This window comes from Silurus meridionalis, chromosome 21, assembly GCF_014805685.1.
Source record: "Silurus meridionalis isolate SWU-2019-XX chromosome 21, ASM1480568v1, whole genome shotgun sequence".
In the NCBI taxonomy this organism is placed as follows: Eukaryota; Metazoa; Chordata; class Actinopteri; order Siluriformes; family Siluridae; genus Silurus; species Silurus meridionalis.
In genome coordinates, this window is record NC_060904.1 from 16,974,923 (window position 1) to 16,997,776 (window position 22,854).

Sequence of the window (22,854 nt, forward strand, 5' to 3'; positions counted from 1 at the left end):
ACTACTATTATCACTACTTTGACCATCATCATCATCATCAATATCACTGCCATTATCATCACCACCACAATCATCACCCTTGTCATCACCATCATTCCCATTGGCCCTCAGCAGCAGTAATTAACAGTGAACTGTGTGTATTATGATGAAGGATCTTTCAGTGGTGTGTATCGGGTGAGAAAAGCAGTGTTCAGTCATTGTGCTGCTGAAATTACCTTTTTTTTGTTGCTATAATTAAAAAATCTCTAAATCCCACTGAGGGCTCATTGGGAGAAATTGCAATTCAAGAGTAATCTGATCAGTCACACAAATACCACACACACCGTTTTTTGTGGTGGTTGGTCTTCATCCAACACTGCAACCACTCAGTAATTTAGTTCGGAATGTGAACAATTTCAGCATGAACCCTCTCACTGTTTCCCCTCAGCTCGGCTCTGAACTTACTGCAGAGCTCGAATCCAAGGTCACTGTCCAATTTACCGGCGAAACCGAAGGAAACCTGCAGGAGGAGCAGGAGATAGTTGACAGAAAAGGTATGTTATTAGTGAGGCTTTGAAGGAGGGCGATGAGGAAGAGTCGGAGCGAAACGAGGAACAGTGAACCGACCGGAGCAGAGGAATGGAACAACCTAATGAGCTGAAGACTTTCTCTGCAGTGGGGGTTTTTTCTCTTCCCTTTTTTTCCGTCAGTTCTGTTTTGATTGGGTGGCATTGGGTTTGTTGAGGAGGCAGCATCCATGTAGAGCAGGGTGTGTGTGTGTGTGTGTGTGTGTGTGTGTGTGTGTGTGTGTGTGTGTGTGTGTGTGTGCTCCTCAGCTTCCAAAGAGAATGCCCCAGATTTCTAACAGAGTGAGAAATGAAGTCACACAAAACTGTGAGAAAGAAAGAAAGAAAGAAAGAAAGAAAGAAAGAAAGAAAGAAAGAAAGAAAGAAAGAAAGAAAGAAAGGTGCTTCCTGTGACTGTGCGTGCAGCCTTGTGCTGCCATCTGTTGGTGTGTTACAAAACTAGTCTCGAAACCTTTTGATACACCTCGTTTTTTAATTCGGTTTCCTGCCGAACACTGGTCCGTTTCTTTCCTGTTTCCTGTTGTTGTTTTTTTATGTATTTTTTCCCAAAAATATTGCTGCATAAATATTTCAAATTCAAATAATCGCATGGTTTACGTTTCATGGGTTTCCTTGAGTCTTTGCTCATCATTCAGCTCTTAAAATAGCACTTGATCCAGCACATCTTTTTTTCTATTATCATGCAACATTTTTATTAAGTTCAATCCTGGATGATGTGTTTATATATTTAATATCAGCCTCTGTCGGCTTTATATAGATGACCTGCATTAATTGGTTTCTATCGCTGAGAACCCTGGATTGTGTTCCCATGCATTTGTAAAGTGAAGCTGAATGAGCCAGAGGCTGAGTGCAGATCTGTGGTGTGTTCACGCTGCTGCAGCTCCTGCAGCACTTACAAATTAATTACAGGCCACATTCCTGTCCTGCGTGTGAAGTGCATGAGCCTCGGATCCTGCGAGAGCCTGAACGTCAGGAGTTTATGTGGGTCATGTGAGCATGATGACTGATTTCCTGCCTGCTGCGTCCCGATTTCTGCTTTACAGAGATGATTGGTGGTACGAGGATGATAATTACTGGCCTGGTGTTTATCACAGTGTCATTTCTGAAAAATAAAAAAAGGAGGCTCTTTTGTGACCAATCCAGTGACTTGATCTGAACGCAGATGATACGGTTTGTTATTTAATTATGGTCTCCTGATGATTTAATGAGTATGGGGATTTTTGACGATGGACGTGTGCAAGGAGAAATCCGATGGAATTTCACAAGCAGACTATTCTTCACTAACAGACTTCATCAAATATAACAGAGTTTTAGTGTCATGTTAAAAAAATAAAGATTACGAGATTAAAGTCGTAGCAATACGAGGATAAAATTAGACTTAATTCTCAACTTTATTCTCATAATTTCAAATTTATTCTCTAAATAAATATATACTAAATATGGGAAAAGTCATAATTCCGACTTTTTAGTATATTTTGACTTTATTTTAGGAATATTTAGACTTTACTCTCATTTCCACTTTATTTTTTTGGATATTTCGATTTTATTCTCAAAATGTTTCAACTTTATTCTCGTAATTCCGACTTTATTCTCAAAATATTCTCTACTTTATTCTCGTAATTTCAACTTCATCCTCAAAATATTTCGACTTCACGCTCGGAATTTTGACTTTATTTTTTAGAATATTTCGACTTTATTCTCAAAATATTTTGACTTTTTTCTCGCATTGCTACGACTTTATTCTCTTGGATTTTTTTTTTTTTTTATGTGGCACTAAAAGGTTGTCGTAATCTGAGAGCGTGTGGTCATTTAAAAAAATATGACCCCCAAATAAATATTTGGTTTTGGTCTGACAGGAAACTTGACTAAAAAAATCACTTTTTACAGCCTTGATGAACAAAATCATCTCCATGTGAAACTCCAACTGTATGAATATGACATCCTTCACATATTCCTTATAAACAGCAAAAAACTCTTTGACGATATCAACAATCCTCCTCATGTACAATTTGTCCTATTTGCTTCGAGTGTAAATAAGTTTTCTTGTTTTATTACCAGGGGACGTCGCTTTCAAAAACAGTCATAAATCCATATATGAAATGTAATTAAGTGCAGTCTGGAAGTGTTTTAGCAAAATGTAGAAGTAAATATGTGTAAAAATAAATCAGATGACGATATATGAACAAAAGTATCGCTCCCTCGTTTGATTCCCAGCAGGCAGCCCGTGTAGGAAGGCAGGAATGTTTGGGGGGGCAGAATTCCTCCGAGATTTCTGCCCAGACAGGCAATTCATCCGAGACTGGATTCCTAACAAGCAAAGCAGCGGCTCTGCCCGAACCCCTCAAGCAACAGAGCGACCGAGTTTTCGCTTTCTAGATCACGGAGAAAGACGTCAATTTCTTCTAATAGGCATTTAATCAAAATGTATATTAAATCTCATGATGCTTGTTTACATCCGGATTTATTGGCACCCTCGATAAGAATTTGTCGAAGAGGGAATAGTTGGAACTGAGCACAGTCTTTTAGTTAAATATTGTACAGTATTGTATACAGTACAGTGGACAAATGTAGGATCAAATTTAACCTTATTGGAAAAGACTCATAATAATATTTTTTAAGATTTTTAACCAGTAATTATGCCATCGTCATAATAATAATAAAAAGAATACAAATAACAATAATAATGTACTTATAGAGCATCTATTTTACATTCAACTTATCAAAAACAGCCAGCATACAGGAAAAGGCAGTCATATTTTTGACATAAAAGATTCTCCAGTTGTGTGTGTGTGTGTGTGTGTGTGTGTGTGTGTGTGTGTGTGTGTGTGTGTGTGTATATACAGGCCAAAATTAAGCATTACATTCTCTCTGTAACACAAACATGCCTTGAAAGAGAGACGAGTGCATGAAGGTCGTTCTTAAAACACTGTATATGATATAAAATCCACATGTCTGTATGATGAATGCTTAAGGCAACGTGTGTGTGTGTGTGTGTGTGTGTGTAGGTGAGGTAGCCGGTGAGTGCGGTGACCCAGGAACCCCTGCTCACGCCACACGTGAAGAAGGAACCTTTCATCAGCGTGTTAAAGTTCGCTTCACCTGCGCCACGGGACACACGCTGTACGGTTCGGCCGAGCGCATCTGCTTCCCCAACGGCACCTGGTCAGGAAAACAGCCCACCTGCAAACGTAAGACCTTGTCCACACACACACACACACACACACACACACACACACACACACACACATACACACAAATACATTATATATCTGATATATACAGTGTGTATATGTAATGCATACACAGTGCGAGTTGATATTCCTTCAATTAAAAATGCATTTTGGGTAAAAATTACATCTTTAAGGAAACTTTCTGCTCCAGAGCATTAAAACCGATTCCTTTGTTGGCGAGCAGAAACAGGCCACGGTTTCGAAATAGCACAAAATAATCGAACCTTGAGCAGAGAGCAGAGTACTATTGTTTTTCGCTCTGGTATCAAACAAATAGTGAAAAAGAATTCCTGCTTTATTTCCTGTGTATAATTACAGTCTGAAAGAGTTTTATTGCAAAGTATGTTTGTTCTTATGAAGATTTTGTTTTGGTGACCGAAGCTTTCATTTGTAATTTTTTATTAATTTTTTTTTTTTACGTAAAAGTAAAGTAGAAATTAAAAAAAAATTAATCAATCAAATAAATGAAATCTAATCAAATATTCATAAAATAAATAAAAATAAAGCAAAGGTTATTGCAATTTTTTATTTGTGCAATAAGCACTATTATGCAAAAAAAAAATACAATTAAAGAAATAAAATATAGAAATCCAAAACTCACCTAAATAAAAAAAAAAAAAAAAAAAGACATCTTACACTGATTCGTCCTCGGCTCTGAACCAGAGCATCTTCCAATTGAGACAGGATTCAGCTAAGTAATTGAGGGTCAAGGGTCCTGCTCCAGAGAATCAGCTTGGTGGGGATGAGTTCTGAACTCGTGACCTTTCGATCCGTAGTCTTAACCGCTGAAGCTGAGAGGGAGAAAAGGCGAAAACACTGGACTCCTGTTAATGACCAGAGGTGAAAAAAAGACGATAGAGACACCAGTTTTGACTAAACAGTGACGTCAGGGATGTATGGTGTATAAATAAATGAACTGCTGAACCCAACTTTCTCAAATTATTATATTATTAATTATTATTATCTGTCACAAACACACAATGTAGTGAAAATGATATTTTACATAAGCCAGATTATTTTCTTTCTTTCTTTTCTTTCTAGCGATTCAGTGTGGAAACCCCGGCACTCCTGCTAACGGTCGTGTCTCTCGTGTGAACTCCACGTCGTTCTCTCATTCTGTTGTTTACTCCTGCTCTGATGGTTATCGACTCTCCGGGACGCCATCGCGAGTCTGCCTTCCCAACGCCACCTGGTCCGGCTCTGAACCCAACTGCACACGTGAGCGTGTTTGTGTGTGATTGAATCATCCCGTACCTCTTACCCAGAATTCCCTGCTTCCAGCAAGAATTCATTACCTGTTAGCTAATGACAAATGCAGTGCAAAATATTAGCAATAATTTAATGTGTGGTTTTAGCATCGATCTCTGATCAGCGGAAACATGGATCCATTCATGAATATATACATATTTATATAGCAGAAATATGGGGTATGTGGTTCTTCATCAAAATGTTGCCACACACGATTGTATAGAATTTTTCTCTTCACTTGAACCACGAGATCCAAACCTGTTCCAGCATGACGATGACCCTGTGTATAAAGCTACATGAAGATCTGCTTTACATGGGTTGGAATGTATGTGGAAGATCTCCTGCTATAGAGCTCCAACACTATTGAACACCTTTGGGATCAATGTGAATGCTGACTTCACTCCAGTACCTGACTTTACCAACACCTTCTTCTCAAATCTCCACTCCACTAGTGCAACATCTTCCCAGAAGAATGGAGCTTATTATCACAGGAAATGGAGACTGATGTGGAATGCAGTATGGAAAAGGACGTGTCAGGTGTCCACAAACTTTTGTTAAGATAGATAGATAGATAGATAGATAGATAGATAGATAGATAGATAGATAGATAGATAGATAGATAGATAGAGTATAAATGTTACCGGTTTAAATCACCTACAGTCAGTCTGAGCATAATTAATGGCACTGCAGAACTCAGGTAATTTAGTGCGGCATATTTTGCACAAGCCTCCTTTAATAAAAGGTAATTTATTGCCCGCTTTGCCCTGCGTAATAGCCGGACGGCCTGACATGCGCGCTCAATCTCTGACCATCGCGTAATGCGAGATTGATGTTGGCGTCGAGACAAACTAATGAAGAGCGCGGCCACGGTGAATTTCAATAGGCCACTTCACCGGCATTAGCGCACCTCCCATGATGCAATGCACTTTGTTAGTGGATGAGAAGTGAAGAGATTAATGCCGGACGTGAGCCGGGGAGCGATAAAGTGCACGCCCGCGTTCGCTAATGGACGCGGTTTGGCTACGAAAGCTCTCCATTACAGAGTCGCAGAACGGGACCGGGCGCCCTCTGGTGCTCTGGAGGTCAGTGGTACAGATTAGTTAGTAAGACGAGAAAGAGGGCATTTTAAAGGAAAAAGGGATTGAACGAGGGTGGAGATTTTGGATGGAGGAATTTTACCTGAAAGTGGAAAGAAGGCAGCAGTCATTAGTGTAGGTATCAGTCGAATATCGGAGGCGCTTCTACCCAAATGAAGCTGTGTTTCCCGTATTAATTATCGATCAGCATGCGACCGTTTAGCTCGGTGTACACAAGCGAAGCTGCTTATAAAGTCAGGCTGTGAGCGGCTTCCGTGAACAGATGGGTTCGTTAATAGCATGCTAATGAAAGTTTCATCTTACAAATATGTGAATAATGTGATGAGCCAGCGCACAGGATATGATTAATAAACGAGCAAGGAGAATACAATCAGGTCATTAGAGGGAGGGGGGGGTGTTGAGGGAGTGGAGTGACGGACGGACAGGAAGGAGAAAAAAGAACAATATGACACAAGGGTCAATATAGCGACTTATCAAAAACGTCTCAGAAGTTGAATTCTCATGAACTGCTCTGACCTTCATTAGCACATGACGCAAGGTAAAATGAACGTAGGATGAACAGAATGTTATGAGGATTTCGTAGCTCACGTCGGAGAATGTAAAACGTGATGTCGAATTATGATGTCGATCGAATGAAGAAACTACGGGCGGAAATGAAGATGTTTTACAGATTTTTTTAATCAATACTTTTTGGGTACAATTGTATCTTTATAGCACTCTAATGATTAGTATTAGTATTTCGAATAAAAGCAAATGTGGGTGTGTTCTAAACCAAAAGAGATTTTTAATAGGCCCATTGAAACAGGAGGGAAAAATCCAGATGAAGAAATGCTAAGAAATGCACTGACAGTTCCTCAGCCTCAGCTACATCACTTGAGTTCTTCATTGATCTTAAGTAGATATTTTTCTACAATATTTTTGTTTCAACCTGCCAATTATGGAATGTTAAAACTCCGCTGGCCCCAACAACCCCAGCTTTCCTAAAAATTGGAAATTGGTCATTTTACCATTTCAGAAGAAAATGAAATCTAGATCATTCTGGGGAAAAAAAATCTGCCTTCTCTTAATGTATATATATATATACATTTTTTTATTAATCCACAATGAAAAATCCAGCACCGCTAATGATTCGTCCCTGTTTAACAGTAATAAGCTGCGGTGATCCTGGCATCCCAGCCAACGGGCTGCGTTTCGGCGAGATCTTCACCGTTGGCCAGAACGTCACCTACACATGCCAGCCAGGGTTTCTGTTGGAGAACACCAGCATCAGCATTCGGACCTGTACCCACAATGGAACCTGGAGTGGCACCTTACCCACCTGCCAAGGTAAGACCATGTATAATACTGATCAACAGATAAATAGGAAGATTTGTCAGTCAAGTTCAAGTTTATTCTTTAGTGCTTTCCACAATGGACAATGTCTCAAAGCAGCTTTACAGAACTTCAGCTTTAAAGGGAATTATGTGAGTTTATTCCTGATGAGCAAGTCAGCCAGGCCGAATGAAAGCCAGAATGGCCAACAAAAATAAGGACCAACAGACATTTTAAACGACTAACAAAGACGGACAGTTCGACCAAAAGACAAGTGACAAAAGACTGACTGACAGCCTGACAGTGGGTTAAGGTTAGGGTCAGGAGAAAGAGTTTTTAGTGTCAGAGGTTTGGAACAGTCAAAAATAAGCCGTAACTTATATCCCTTACAGTTTGTGATTTGCCTTCACAGTGCATGAACGAGTCCTGAATGTAATTATAGATGTCTAAAAATACTTCTGTCAAATTAGCATTGGGAAATTGCTGTGGGATGAGATGGTAATAAAACCTTCAGCCCATGCTGTAAAAGGAAATCATCCTCGTATTGATATTAGAAGTAGTAAGTCAAGGCGATCCTTTAAATCCTAAAGACACATTTTGAGAGGATCGGTGTGATGTTTCACGCTTGGAGAAGCACTGAAACATCTTCACTCGATGCTGCTAAGCTCTACGGTCTGTGTAGAACTGGGTTTTCCAGAGTCAATCCCGAGCCGTCCTGCCGTCCTTCTGCTCGGAATTGCCATTCTGAGGGATTTCAGGAAGGCTGCATGGCCCTGAAACCCAGACGCTTGCCAAGACAGGACGGATTGAAAAGCGGGTCATTGTTTCAGTGCAGAGCAGCTCTGATAAATCATCAAATGGCAAGACTTATTCCGTGCATCTATTTCACCGACCGAGGCTTCATAAATAAATAAGAGAAACTCCCCTGTCTGTCTTCTCCAAACTCTTGCTTAGCAAAACGACCGATGATTTCTTGTGGCTTTCAGCCACAATATTTCTATCTGATTCAGCACTCAGGAATCGTCCACACCATTTGCCAAGTTGCGCCATTTTTCAATGTGATGCATCCGAGATGTTCTTCCCCATCACTCCTTCCTTTTGTACAAAAAACTGACAAGCAGCAAATACAGATTCATATTTTCTCTTCAGGTCAAACTGTGAAAATATTTTGTGTGTGTGTGTGTGTGTCTGGATACACATTTTCTAATGATATCACAGAATCGCTCTCTTGTGCTTTTTGTCAACACTGTGTTCCTTTGTTTCGTTTCTGCAATCACCTCCTGTTCTAGCCCTTTATCCTCAGAAGTTCTTTTTCCCTGCCTTATGTTTACCTGTTCCTCATTTCTCATCATTAGCGTACCTGTACACGCCCTTCTGCATCTCATTCATCGTTAGTTGCACTCCAAGTTACACCACTGAGAGCTGTTTGGGTACATCTCATTTTCGACATCATATCGAGGAAATAAGGGTTATAAATGACCGCTCTCTGTAAACAGGAAGCCAAAAAAAAATGCAATTTTATTCTCCCATCACATTCCCTCCATCTCTTATTTACACTCCATCTGTGCACACACACACCTGCCAACAGAAGCAGCCCCAAGCACAGGAACCTGCTTTGGGCTTTTATGATCATAAATATTGTTTGGATATATAAACTCAGATTAAGTCATTTTCTGCACGAACAATAAGTCAAGATCCCATCAATCAAGAAGATTATCCACTTGCAATGCATCTCTCTTCATGAACCTTCCTACACAATCTTTCTATCCATCCATCTATCCATCTGTCTGTCTATTCCCTGCTCTCTGAGTAGAAAAGAAGGATTTGTTTCTCTGTTGGTTAGTAAAAGCCAATTATCCTTTCATCAGGATAGACATCTATACATCAATTTATTCATCTCTTTCTCTCTCTCTCTCTCTCTCTCTCTCTCTCTCTCTCTCTCTCTCTCTCTCTCTCTCTCTTTCTTTCTTTTTTCAGTCATCATTCTGGGAGCCATCTGTTCATGCAAGCATTTATTCATGGATTTACCAGCAATCCATCCATCCATCCATTGAATCATCCATTCATCTATCCCATAATCTAGTCAATGGTCCAATTATCATCCAGTCCACAATCCAATCATCCATCCATTCCATTCATTCATATAAAATGTATTCACCCTCTATTCACATTCCATTCACCCAGTTAATCATCCATCCAATAACCATACATTCAGTTATTCAGCATCCAATCATCTATCCATACACCATCCAGTCATCCATTCACCATCCAATCATCTATCCAATCATCAATCCACCATCTATCTACATTTTAATCATCAATTCATCCAATCATCCATTTGTCATTAATCATCCATCCATTCAAAAATGTATCCAATGATCCATTAATCATATAGTTCACCTGATCCCCCATCCAATCATCTACCCATCCAATCATTTCTCCACCCATTTTTTCATATATCCACATTCCATACATCCATCTATCCACCATCTATTCATCATCCAATAATTCATTCACCATTCTATCAATTCAATCATCCATTCACCATCCAATCATCCTTCCAATCACACATCTAATCATCCATCCATCCATCCATCCATCCATCCATCCATCCATCCATCCATCCAGCCACCCTTTCTTTACTCTCTGATAGAAAACTATTCCTTTGTTTTTCTCTTGTTTACTGAAACTCACTAAATTAATTTAACAAATTATGCTCACACCATCCTTTAGTTTCAAGATTCATTCTAGTAACCAATTCTTCCACCTCTTTATCCAAACATCTACCCATTTACCCAAATGACCCATACAGCACGACGGGCTTCCTATCTCTATTTATACATTGATTCATATTTGCATTTATTTATATATTCCCCGCTCTCTGATTGGGAAGGTGGGCTTTACAATGGCTGCTGGTTGCTGTACACACTTCCACCCACCCATCCATCCGTTTATACATCAACCTTTCACCTTTCCATCCATCCATCCTTTTATGCATCGACCTTTCACCTATCCAGCCATCCTTTCATGCATCAACCTTTTACCCACACATCCTTCCACCCTTTTATGCATCAATCTTTCACCCATCCATCCACCCACATTTAAACATTTTCTCTGACCTTTGTCTGAGCATTTCTTCAAAATGTAACAATCAGAACTCTACCTGTTGTATTTTTCTTGATGGGTGAAATCTACACTCATTTAGATGTGTAATTATAAATCCTAAGGACTGGCTTTGACGCTTTTTTGGTCCTTAATTTGGAATGCTCATATTTTCAGTAATGGTTTGAACTGCTGTGTTTGAAAAGAAAAATCGGGGTCTTGAAAAGGTTTCAAGAGTCCATGGAATTTTACGCTTCTTAATTCCGTGTGTGAATTCAAGTGACTCTAATAATGCCATTTTATCCTTCTTTGGCTTGCACGCTTTAAAGCATCTGCAAAAACCCTGATTCTGAACCATTGCTTCTTCAGAGCAACTGCTCTTCTTCAGCAGAATGCTGCATTTTTTAGGATCATGGCCACCCATGAAAATTCATCCCTTTTAGTTTAAAGTGGATTTAATAAGGCTCGATTCTACATGAAACCAACATCGTTTTCATGCCTGGTCTTTCGAGAGGTAAGGAAATAAACAGAATTGGTTTGTTACGCATGACCTAACTCCCTCTGTCATGACCCAGCTACAAATACGGAGAGCTCTGTAATGACTAATAAATTTGCCAGTGAAAAAATAATAATAAAAGATTCCCCGTGAATGTAATTGACAGCAGATGCGGCAGCAGTAAGAGCTCATTGTTTTGCTGCTTGTAAGATTGCATCGTCTTATTAATATGAGAATAAAGCCACATTGTAAATAAACGAGGCTGCGTATATTTGAACGCAGGGGTATTTGTTTAGCGCGTTTATCAGCCCCTGTGATCATACTAGGAACCAAAATGACTTCTGCACAGGCACCAAGATCGCTGATTCGTTTCAGAACGCCGTATTGTTGGAACTGAAAGTCACAGAAAACGCTGTGGTGACGGATTATTAGAGCTGCTCGGAATTTCATAACAATGTTTTGGAAGAATATTTTGTCAATTCCAACAGAACCTAATAAAGCTTTGTTAAAAATATAACTTTGCCAAAATGCCAAATTATTGGCACCTTTGTTTATTTATTCATCTATTTCCAGGCACCATTCTGGTAGAAATCTGTCCATGCAATGATTTATTAATGGTTTAGCCAACAATCCATCCACCCATTTATTCACTATTTATCCACCATCCAATCACCCATTCACCATCCAATTGTCCATCTAATCATCATCCAATCACCATCCAATATATACAGAAGGTGGAAGCTGCTGATCAGAAGGTCAGAAGTTCAAGCTCTTGTGTCGCCAAGCTGCCACTTTTGGGGCCCTTGAACAAGGCCCTTAACCTTCTGTGCTCGAGGGGCGCTGTATCATTGCTTCCGAATATCGCTGGGATATGCGAAAAAAAAAAATTCACTGAACCCATGTCATTTAAGGGAATTCTCCAGCCTCGTATTTCAAGTCTGTTGATTATCTGAAAGCTAAAATGAAAATGGATATAAAGTCACTTAAAATATTTGGAAGTTGAAAATGTATATCTATCTATCTGTCTGTCTGTCTGTCTGTCTGTCTGTCTGTCTGTCTGTCTGTCCTTTCATTTATCCATCTATCAGTTTGCCCATTCATTCACCTGTCTAACCAGCTATACGCCCATCCATGCATACATAAATTGATATATTCATCCAATCATGTGTTCCATTCATCATCCAACCACCATTCAATTATCCTTCCAATCATCAATCCATCCAATCATCCATCCAACATTTAATCATTGATCTAGAAACATAGTTATCCTACATCCAAGATTTTATCATCCATCTCTCAATCCATCCAGCATCCATTTGTCATCCAACCATCATTCAATCCTCCTTCCAATAATCAATCCAAACACCTATCTATCAAATTCATCTATCCCACCATCCAATCATCCATCCACCATTCCATCATCCATCTATCCATCCATCCATCAATCCATCATTTGCATTCCAATCACCATTGAATTATCCTTCAAATAAGCAATCCAAACATCCATCCATCTATCTATCTATCCATCCATCTATCTATCCATCCATCCATCCATCTTTCTAATTTAAAAAGTATACAGCCTTGAGGAAAACTAAACAGAGCAAACTGTATTTTTGTGGTGATTTAGCGATGGTGCGTAGGTTTTGTGTTGTGAAGTGAACAGCTTTTCTCTCCCACACACTTTAACCCCAAGCTGCTGAATGATCAGGGGTTCAGGTTCAAGTGACGCTTCACTGGCATTGATGAAAATCGTTAACTTACATAAGACAATTGAATTAACGGCCATAAATTTCAAAAAACGTTTCAATAAATTGTGAAGAATCGTTATTACACTGTGTGTAAACTTCAGGTCAACCTCATAAACAGAGTTCAATTACACAACAGAGAAACAACTGGACAACAATTTAGTTTACTTTTCTGTTCATTTTACTGCAAGCCCTTTTTTAGTTTCCTTTATTTCCTACCAGTCCTTTATTCTGATTAGTCAGAATTTTCATGCATTTGTTGTAATACGTTATCGTTTCTATAGTAACAGTTCATTCATGCTGTGATAAAGAAAAATATTTTCATCATTTCATCACTTCCTTCCGAGTCTGATGCTCAGAGTTTAGTCAGAATATAGAGCCTTTATGCTTCTAGTTGTTTTGAGTAATGGCCTCTTTTTTCTCTTTCCTTGCATTTTATCTTGTTTTTTTTTTTTCTTTTCTCTTCTGAAAGTCTACCTAAAAGACTAAAAGCTGTCAGTGTCCACTGACCTGTGTGAGATTAGACTCCAAGCTAAAACAGAGTGCTCAAATGCGTACATGGGCATTGTCATGCTGGAACAGGTTTGGGTTCAGGTAAAGGGGAAATTTAATGCCAGAGCATCCAAAGACATCCTGTACAATCGTTTGTTAAAGAACCACATAAGTCGGTGTCCCAATACTTTTGACCATATCACGTATTATAACTACGAATCAATTTTTTTTTTCATTTTTTTTAAATCTGTACTTAATTCTTTTGTATGTGTCAGTTATGAGCCTCACATATAACCATGACACATCAGGTCTCAAAATCAGTCCAGAAATTCAATATGGCGTCTTTGTGCTAATTTTATCCCCTCTTTCCTCACATCCCCTTAAAAAAACCTGGTCTCACAAACAGCTCACAATAAGAAAATATAAATAAAATCGAAACTGGTTCGAAATTTGCGTGAGAAAAGAAACGTTCGTGTGGCGAGACAGGGGGCAGAGATGCTCTCGTTCCTGTGTGGCTCCTGCGCGACACGTAGCCTGCGGGACTGAGAGTTAAGAGACGTGCTACGTGTGACACATGCCAAACAGCCACCGTGGTTTAAACACACACACACACACACACACACACACACACACACACACACACACACACACACACACGGTTATTTGGCCCAAAAAGAATAGGCCACGCTCTCCTACCTGCCAGATCTACATCCTACTGCAGCCAGATTGCTCTTTATTCACTTCATCCAGGTAAAAGATCCTCCTGCGTCCTGGAATTACTTTATTGCTGTTTTATTTTATTGTTTTGTTTTTTTTTTACCAAATTTCGAGCGGTTTTTCTTCTGATGCAGGGATTCTCTATACAATCTTACATCGGTACAGTTCCACAACATATAACGACTATATGATTTGTATATTCTCTCCACGAATAGTAAATAATAATATCCACTCTTCTGGGAGTCATCTTAATCACAGATTTTCCACCCCTTTCCTACCCCCATAATTAGGTGGAACATCTGTGATTAAGATGTTGGATCTCAAAATTATAAGGTCATGAGTTCAAATCCCAGCATGATTAAGCTGCCACTGATGGGCCCTTGAGCAAGGCCCTCAACCCTCAACTGTTAAATGAGATAAATGTTAGACTCTCTGGATGAAAGCGTAAATGTAATGACATTTTGTGGAGATTCATTCAGTTACAAGGATGCAGTCAGCATTCACATTCATCCCAAATGTGTTCAATAGGGTTGGAGCTCTATATCAGAAGATCTTCCACTCCACCACATGGAGCTGTCTTTATGTTTGAATAAAAGGAAAATGTGATCCTACCACATCTGAAGGCATCCTAAACAAATGTGTGGCTTCTTTGCCCAAAAGATTTTACTGAGACTACACCGAGTTCCCCATTTTTCGAATGGAGGCCGCGCCGTTTCACCCAAACTTTAATTGTGAGCATCTGAATTTTAATGTCATAATATTGCGCCAGCAGGATATCAAGGCCAAACTTATTAACCTCATTACCCGGGACCTAACGACCGCACCATTATAATCAGCTACCAGACTATTAAACACACATCTTTCTTTTTTTTATCATTTAATTATATTACTATTATATTTATTTAAACACAGTTTTATTCTTTGATCAAATATAATATGTATAAAAAGAAATACAGGGCCCCTGTATTGCCAATCTCTCTTGGGGCCCTTGAGCAAGGCCCTTAACCCTCTGTGCTCCAGGGGGGCTGTATCATGGCTGACCCTTCGCTCTGACCCCTGCTTCGGAACATTGCTGAGATATGTGAAGAAATAGCAATTTCTCTGCGGAATAAATAAGATATTCAAATAAATAAATAAATAAATAAATAACCTTCATCGTAGGAATTTTCACAATGGCATGTCCCTGAAATGCTTTATTGCGCTTTAACCACAATATTTTGATTACTTTGACATTGCTTACACATTGAGACATTGGGCGTCCTCTTTATCCTATTAGAGCTACATTTAATGCTTTTTTTTTTTTATTCCTGTTAATAATTACATTATAGCAGCTATAAACAAAAATACCAAACACAAAGTATTTTGATGCAAAATATGAAGCCATTTTCATCAACCCTCTCAAATACAAATCACAAAATCGTATGTTCGTTATTTATTTTAGATTTAAAATCTGTATTTGAAATACATGTATCATAAATACTGCCCATCCCTGACTGTGGATTAGATGACGGTACACCAAGCAGCTGCTAAGATATTACATTATTTCTGTTTGGTATACAGTTTCACGAATAAAAACAAACAGCACGTGGCGTCAGGGATTCACCTCTAGATGTCGCTCTTGTTTTGTATAGCGCGACCTGGAAAAACTATCGGTGTGGATTATCGATCAGTCGAACTGTAAGGTCTTTGGATGCAGTAGATCCTTGATGGTTTCGACTTCGGTTTGTGTGCGAACGCAACACAATTTCTCGCACAAGCAATTGTCATGTGTTGAAGTTTCCAGTAAGCAGTTTGTCGTCTAACGTACCGCGAACGAATTTCCTTTTTCCCACGAACGCATTTGGCGAAACAATAGATCTCCAGCCTGTCTGACTCCACATCTGCTGCTCTGAATCTCCTCGACCCCGTTGTTATCGGCTCGGTCCTGCTGTCTGATGTTTACCGGAGCATCGCTGTCATAACCCAAGAGCTCTGCAGGAGAACCCATAGATCTTCTGTCTTCCCGTAATGCCAGAGATCTCAGCTTAGAGGCCCTTGGATCAGATGTGCAACTGTACAGTTTTGAAGCCCAGCGATTCACTGAACACGGCTTTATTTAGCAGCAAGCCGCTGGTTTAAGAGCGCGATCTGAAATACGGCGGTGTGAAGAGAAAGAGAGAGAGAAAGAGAGATGTAATTACATATTGAAGGGAGGCTGATGTGGTGAAACTCAGCACGCTGGCGTGTTAAACGGGCCACGGCTGTTTACAGTGCAGAGCGTATGGAGGAGTGTCATGATTCAGGGGTTTGATTAACTTTTTTCGTTCTTTTCTTTTTATTGGGACACTTGCTCGTCAAAACAACTCATGAATTATTCATGTTTGGCTCACACTCAGCTGCTACCCGCGGCTCGTCAGCTCCCCGGCCAACTGTGACAAAATATCAACCGACTTGTTTTCTCCCTTCTCTCTCGTCTCTCTCTCTTTCGCTTTCGCCTTCTCTCTCGTTCTCTCTCACTCGCTTATATTCTTTCTCTTTCTCTCTCTGGACAAAGTATAAATTAGCAATTTAGAAAATGTCATCCAAACCCAAGTGGCTTTATTTTGGCAATCCGATGGCTGTTCGCATCCTGTCCAACATCGCAACCTTGTACTGATCGCTGTTCTTCTAGTTTAGCAGTAGTTCCTAATTCTCACTCTGAGCCTTTTGTTTTTTTTACTTTTTTTTTTGTTGTCTTGTTTCTAATCTCATCTCCTGCTGTGGCAACAACGTACATGTGATTATGGAGAATTTTAATATTGGGTTCTAAAGGAAGTCTAAATCGCTCGCTCCCCCCCCCACAAAAACAAATTAAGCCCCATAGTAAACCATTGGAATCACAGAAACACACTTTATATACATGGAGCTGCATTAAAGAAAATGTTTGTATGGCATGAGGGAGCAAAAAGCCACTTCAGAGTGTGTGTTGCAGTGGTTTTGACAAGGTGGTACTTTTGTCCATAAAGAGCAAAGCCTGTTCCATTTATTATAAGATTATTAATTATTCAAATGCTGGAGTTTCCAAAAAACTGTGCACGGTTGCACCTTATAATCTTTATAGTCATCACAGTGCTTCAAATGTCCTTGAAAGTCAAGGGATGTCATTATACATCATTTCTTGGTTTCATGTGAAAATAATCCAGCAAAGAAAATGTCAAGAAAAGAGAAGGGAACAAGTTTCGAGTTTCAAACTTTTTCTGTTCACTGCACACACTTGAAACTAGGTTAGGACTCAGAAATCACCAAGTCTCAGACAAATCTTCTCCCAAGTATGAAACAAAACTTTAAGGACACCTCAGAAATGCTGCTTTTCAATCGTCTGGCGTTTGGCCCACATGCTTTATTTAGGTCGAGCATCTGCCAGCTGCTTGACATCGCTCCACCTGAAGCACTAAAGAGAAACTAGACAGAAAACCTGCAAATGCGAACCATTGTCAGTGAGTTAGACGCCACAGTGGTCGAGGAAATGTCACAGGATTTTCGGAAACTTTTACTGCACCAAATCTTTCATCGTCGCTTGCGTTGCGTACGCCACTCAAGGACTAGAACAACTCTAACATACGAGAGGGTATTTATTTGCATTTACACTCTGTCACTTTCAAAATAGTCCCCTTGCACGGCAATAAAGCTCTCCCAGTGTTTCTGCCACGTCTGAAACGTGTCCTGGAAGTCTCCTTTACGAAGCGTGTCAAGCAGCTTCTGTGGTTTGCGCCGAATCTCTGCGACGGTGCCAAAACGCCAACCTTTGAGACACTGACTTATAAAGTTCGGTGCTCCCTGTGACTGTGCGTCCAGCCTTGTGATGCCATCAAACATGCCATTTGAGATCACCTCGTACAAAAAAGTTAAAACCTTCAGGTTCTAGCTATCGGTTCTTCCGATGTTAATTCAGTTTCTTTTTCTCTTCTATGCAGCGGTAATGTGTCCACCTCCACCTCAAATCTCCAACGGTGAAGTCGAGGGCTCCATGTTCCAGTGGGGCACCAGCATTAGTTACCGCTGCCTGAACGGATACGAGCTCTCTTTCCCTGAAGCTCTTACCTGCGTGGGCCAAGGATCCTGGAGCGGTGACGTGCCCTTGTGCATGCGTGAGTAGATCTTCCACATTCACGTTCTCTTAAACACATACATCACTGCTAGCTCATGCTACACCATAATGCATTTATTTTATCCTCACAGTACAACCTCATTAATCCAAACCTAGCATCCCTAGCTCACAGTTAGCTTCTCTCCAGTCTGAGCTAATTCACCTGCTTTAGCTCCTTCTCCATCCTCAACTTCATTCCCAACATTATCAATCAATGCATTTTATACTGTTTTTTTTTTTTATCCTTGGTTGATCTCCCACACTGCCTCTTACTCTACTGTTAGCTTCTTCATTCTTGGCTGGTAACTACCTTGTCATCCATTGTTAGCCAGATCATGCTTTATCTTAATCTCTATCATTCTCCACTGCTCAAAGTTTTCTTTTTTTATTTTATTTCTCATTCTTCAGTATTAAATCGGTAATGCTGAGTAATTCATTTATTCGTTATTAAATAATCCATTCTACATAGTTTGCTAGTTAATTTTCCATTGTCAGAGAATTCATTCTGGTTTTCTTCACCGTCAATGAACTCATTCTGTATAAATCATGTTCGATTCAAAGCGCCTTCGTTTTCCAATGTTAGCTAACTTGTTCACTGTTCATTTTTAGCTAACTTATTTGCGATTTTCACTAGCTTCTCTGTTGTTTGCTAGCTCATGCTCCATTAGCTGCTAGTTTTTCGCAGTCGTTAACTTCTTATTGCTCCACTGTTCACTTTTTTAATTCACCGTTATGAGCTGATAAATGAATTATCCAGTGTTAGCTGTTTAATTCCCCATTATTAACATCGTCATTCTTCACTGTTTGCTAACTCATTCAGTACTGTTCATTAGCAAGTTCTCTGTTTGCTAGTTCATATTCTATTAGCAGCTAGTTTAGTCTAAATCTACTTATAACTGCTTATTGCTCCACTGTTAACTCATTTTTTCTCCATTATCAATGTATCAATGAATTTTTTAGTGTAAGCTTGTTAATTTTTTCAATGTTAGCTAGTCAGTTCTCCAGCATCAGTTAGCTAGTCTGTTCTCTTTTGGTGTTAGGCTTCTTATTTTTCTATTGCTCTTTTTTTTTTTTAATTCTCAACTGTTAGCTAGATGATTCTCTATTATTAACTTGGTCAATCTTCCCTGTTTGCTAACTGATTCTGTACTGTTCACTAGCTCGTTTTCTGTTGCTAGCTTATGCTGTATTAGTTGCTAGTTTAGTCTCAATCTCAAACTCGTATTGCTCCACTGTTCGCTCCATCATTCTCGGTTATCAACTAATTCATTCTTTACTGTTAGCGAATTCCTTCTGATTGACATTCTCCGTATTTCACTAGCTTGTTAGGTGTTGTTAGCTACTTTATTCACCATTGACAAATAGTTCATTCTTTTTAATATTTTGCTAGTTATGGCTTTGATGTTAGCTACTTCATTCACCATTAACAGCTTGATCATTTTCAAGATTTTTTTTTTTTTGCTAGTTAAGCCTCTGTTAGCTAATTCATTGTCTATTATTAACTAGCCCATTCTTTACAGTTAGCTAACTTATTTGATATTGTTTGCTATCTCATTTTCCACCACTGGCGATTTTATTATCAAATCGTTTTATATTCATCAGTAGCTAAACCTTATTAGCTTATTCGCAAACACCACATTCTAGCCTTATTCTTCTTTTGCTAGCTAGCATTTGTTTTTTAAATTGCTAGTGATTTTCAGAGCTCCGTAAGCGATGGTGGTTTTGTTTGACATTTTCTTTGCTTTGTCTAATTTCCCCTCAATATCATGAAGTAAATTTCTTCAATGGAACGACCTATTGTTTAAAAGAGAAACTGTAAAACGCTCTCTTTTGCAGTAACATGTTCATGGTTACGGATGTTTAGGTTTATTTTCCTCTGATGCTAGTTAGATCTCCTTGGTTAAAAGATGTTTCTCTCCGAAACCAAAACTCCAACCTCGATCTGCAATTCTTTGAGAAAATATCTCGGGCTACAGAGTCATACGGTGCCACCAGCGTCGAAAGAAGGAATTAAAATGAGATATCAGCTTAAAGTTCTATCAGTCATTTATTGCTGATGAGCCTCAAATTTTAGTTCGCTTAAGGAAATTGATCTCAGATTCAGGTTACTGCTGGGGTTATTAAAAAGTGCTGTTCAGTGTGTTCGGGGGTGTATTTCTATCTGCCTCTGAAGGACATGTTCAAAGAAAATCTTCAAACACAGCAAAATGCATTTATGACGTAAAACCCCTGGTGTCTGGTCTTTTTAGTGATTCTGGGGCTTCTCGTTTGGTGCCCATACATATGTCCAGAAGTATTGGGACACCCGACTTTTCCAACCATATGTGCTTCTTCTTCAAACTTTTAGCACAAAAGCTAAACAGCTTTAGCTTAGTCACAGATTTTTAATGCACAATCAGCATTAACATTACTTAAGGTTACTTGTTTTCATTCTATATGTAAGATGAAGACCCCTAAACACAATATGCCCAAAAGTATTAAGACACCTGACTTTTCAAGCCACATGTGGTTCTTCTTGAAACTCTTACCCCAAACTTGAAGGCACACAATTGTACATGTACCATTAAAATTTCAACCTTCATTTAAACCAAATTCTGCTCTAGTCAGCTTTATTATGATCTGCTTTCCATGGGTTCAATGTATGTGGAAGATCTGCTGTAGAGCTCCAACCTTATTGAACACCTTTGGGATGATGTAAACGCTGACTGCACCCCAGGCCTCCTCACCTTCTTATCTACATCACTACCTGACTTTACTAACACCCTTCTGGCTCAATGAATGAGCACAAATCTCCATAAAATCTAGTGGAACATCTTCCCAGAGGAGTGGAGATTATTATACCCAGAAATGGTGACTGGAAGTGGAGTGAGACCTTCAAAAAAAAATGGTCAGGTGTCTACTAACTTTTGTCCATAGAGTGTATTTGAAGGGCATTGTGGGTAAAACTTAAACAGCTGCCCAGCAAAAATGCATTCATTGAGAAAATCATGTATTATTCCTGAAGATGACTGGCTGATGAATGAGTTCCCTTTAATCACGTGAACAGAAATGGCGGTGAACCCGGCGACGCGGTGGGGCGAAGCCTCGTGCCAGCGTCTCCCCCCGCATTTTCACACCGTGAAAATATCGCATCGGAATTAATATTCCTCCTTTGTTGTGTGGCTTTTCAGGCATCTCGAAAAAGTGCTGTATTATTCATCAAGGAGCTTCGCTGACATTACGGCTCTCACAAGATCTCTTTATTATGCACAACCTGGCTTGGCCTGGAGCTGTTTACAATGTTTTCCTCCCACACACACACACACACACACACACACACACCCACACAAACATGGAATAAAGGCTAGACCAGGATTGAAGCAGCGTACAGTAAACACATCGCTGATTTTTCTTCGTTATTTCGGAGGCGTAGGCGGATTTGGCCTCTGACACGCTCGAAACACGAGCAGAATGAGCAATGATGGCTCTCTGTTGCATGTTATGACTGGAGATGACTCTCTTCCTCCTCGCAATTGCATACATGTCTTTCGCTCTTTCACCCTTCTGTTGCAAAACACACACACACACACACACACACACACACACACACACACACACAGTTCCTAGAGAAGGCATCGTGTCAGAGAGCAGTAATTGTGCAATTTGAACTGCAGTGCGCTTTGCAGTTGCGCACACACACACACACACACACACACTTTTTTTTCTTCCAAAGAACGACCTCCGACGATCTCTATCTCAGTTATTAAACGCGTAATTAATGTGTGAAAAGTTGTGATTGTGAGTCCTCCTTAGATTTAGAAGATAAGGGTCAGGTGTGTGTGTGTGTGTGTGTGTGTGTGTGCGTGCAAATTCATGTTGTATAAGAGGCCAATCATATAAATGTTCATATTTTATACTGTTTTTAAATTTTTTTATCATTTACAATTAGTTTTTTTTTCCTCTCGTCTTTTTTTTAATCCCGTCTTCTTTTACTTTGTCATGTAAGTGCAGGTGTGTTTCTCAGGCAGAAATGCAGCACTTAAGAAAAGGGTTTGCAGTAATGCAGCCTCATTGTGCACGAGATTGATCTCAGGGTTCAAAACTCTGTGTTCACGCTGAAGTCTATAACTTCACTGCAGTCCACCTTCTGAGACTCGGAGCTCCGGCTTCCTCATTTCGATTCTTTTGAAATATAGATCAGAGCTGCAGGAAGCCGTCACGGCCTTCTCCCTCATACTGCAGGATCGTTACGTCTGATTTCTATTTGACCTGTGATTCGTTTGCCGAATCCTTTCGCCCTTTGATCAGTTTACGAATAAAAATGGATTTCGTTTTTTTTTTTTTTCTTTTACCCGAGATGTTCCTCAGGTTCCTTTCGCTGTTTTTTTCCCGCCGCTCAGACTGACGACGCAGCCGTGCGTGTGCGTAACCCTTCGGCGAACTCCGGCTCGTAATTAAATCCTTTATCGACAATTTGGAAAGGGAATCGAAAATGATAAGGTCACCGAATCGGGAGAATAATGAGAGGCGCTGGGGTGAGGACACGGAGCCGGAGCTCGCTGACACCTGAGTAAGGGTGTATAATTTATATATATATATATATTTTCTACGATAATATCGTAATTTAAATTTTAACGACGTGCAATTTGACATTATCTAGTACACCACAAAACCCAGTGCACTGTCCCAATACTTTTGTAGAAGTTCAAAAAAAGAAGTGGTAGCTCAGTGGTTAAGATTGTGCACTTCTAATCAGAAGGTCATGA

General features: G+C 39.6%; 1 protein-coding gene and 1 long non-coding RNA gene across 2 annotated transcripts in view; one reads left to right on the forward strand and one right to left on the reverse strand.

The window, feature by feature from the left end:
* Positions 1-22,854, forward strand: part of csmd3a (CUB and Sushi multiple domains 3a) — a 232,042-nt gene that overhangs the window by 196,358 nt on the left and 12,830 nt on the right. Inside the window, 4 exon segments of the mRNA XM_046833559.1 lie at positions 3,572-3,754; positions 4,838-5,014; positions 7,288-7,467; positions 17,937-18,110. Coding sequence (XP_046689515.1) covers positions 3,572-3,754; positions 4,838-5,014; positions 7,288-7,467; positions 17,937-18,110 — 714 coding nt within the window.
* Positions 3,633-6,473, reverse strand: LOC124375339. The gene is made up of 3 exons (XR_006923679.1): positions 6,224-6,473; positions 4,433-4,587; positions 3,633-3,761 (listed from the first exon to the last, which is right to left on the reverse strand). It is a non-coding gene; the product is annotated as an uncharacterized LOC124375339 (long non-coding RNA).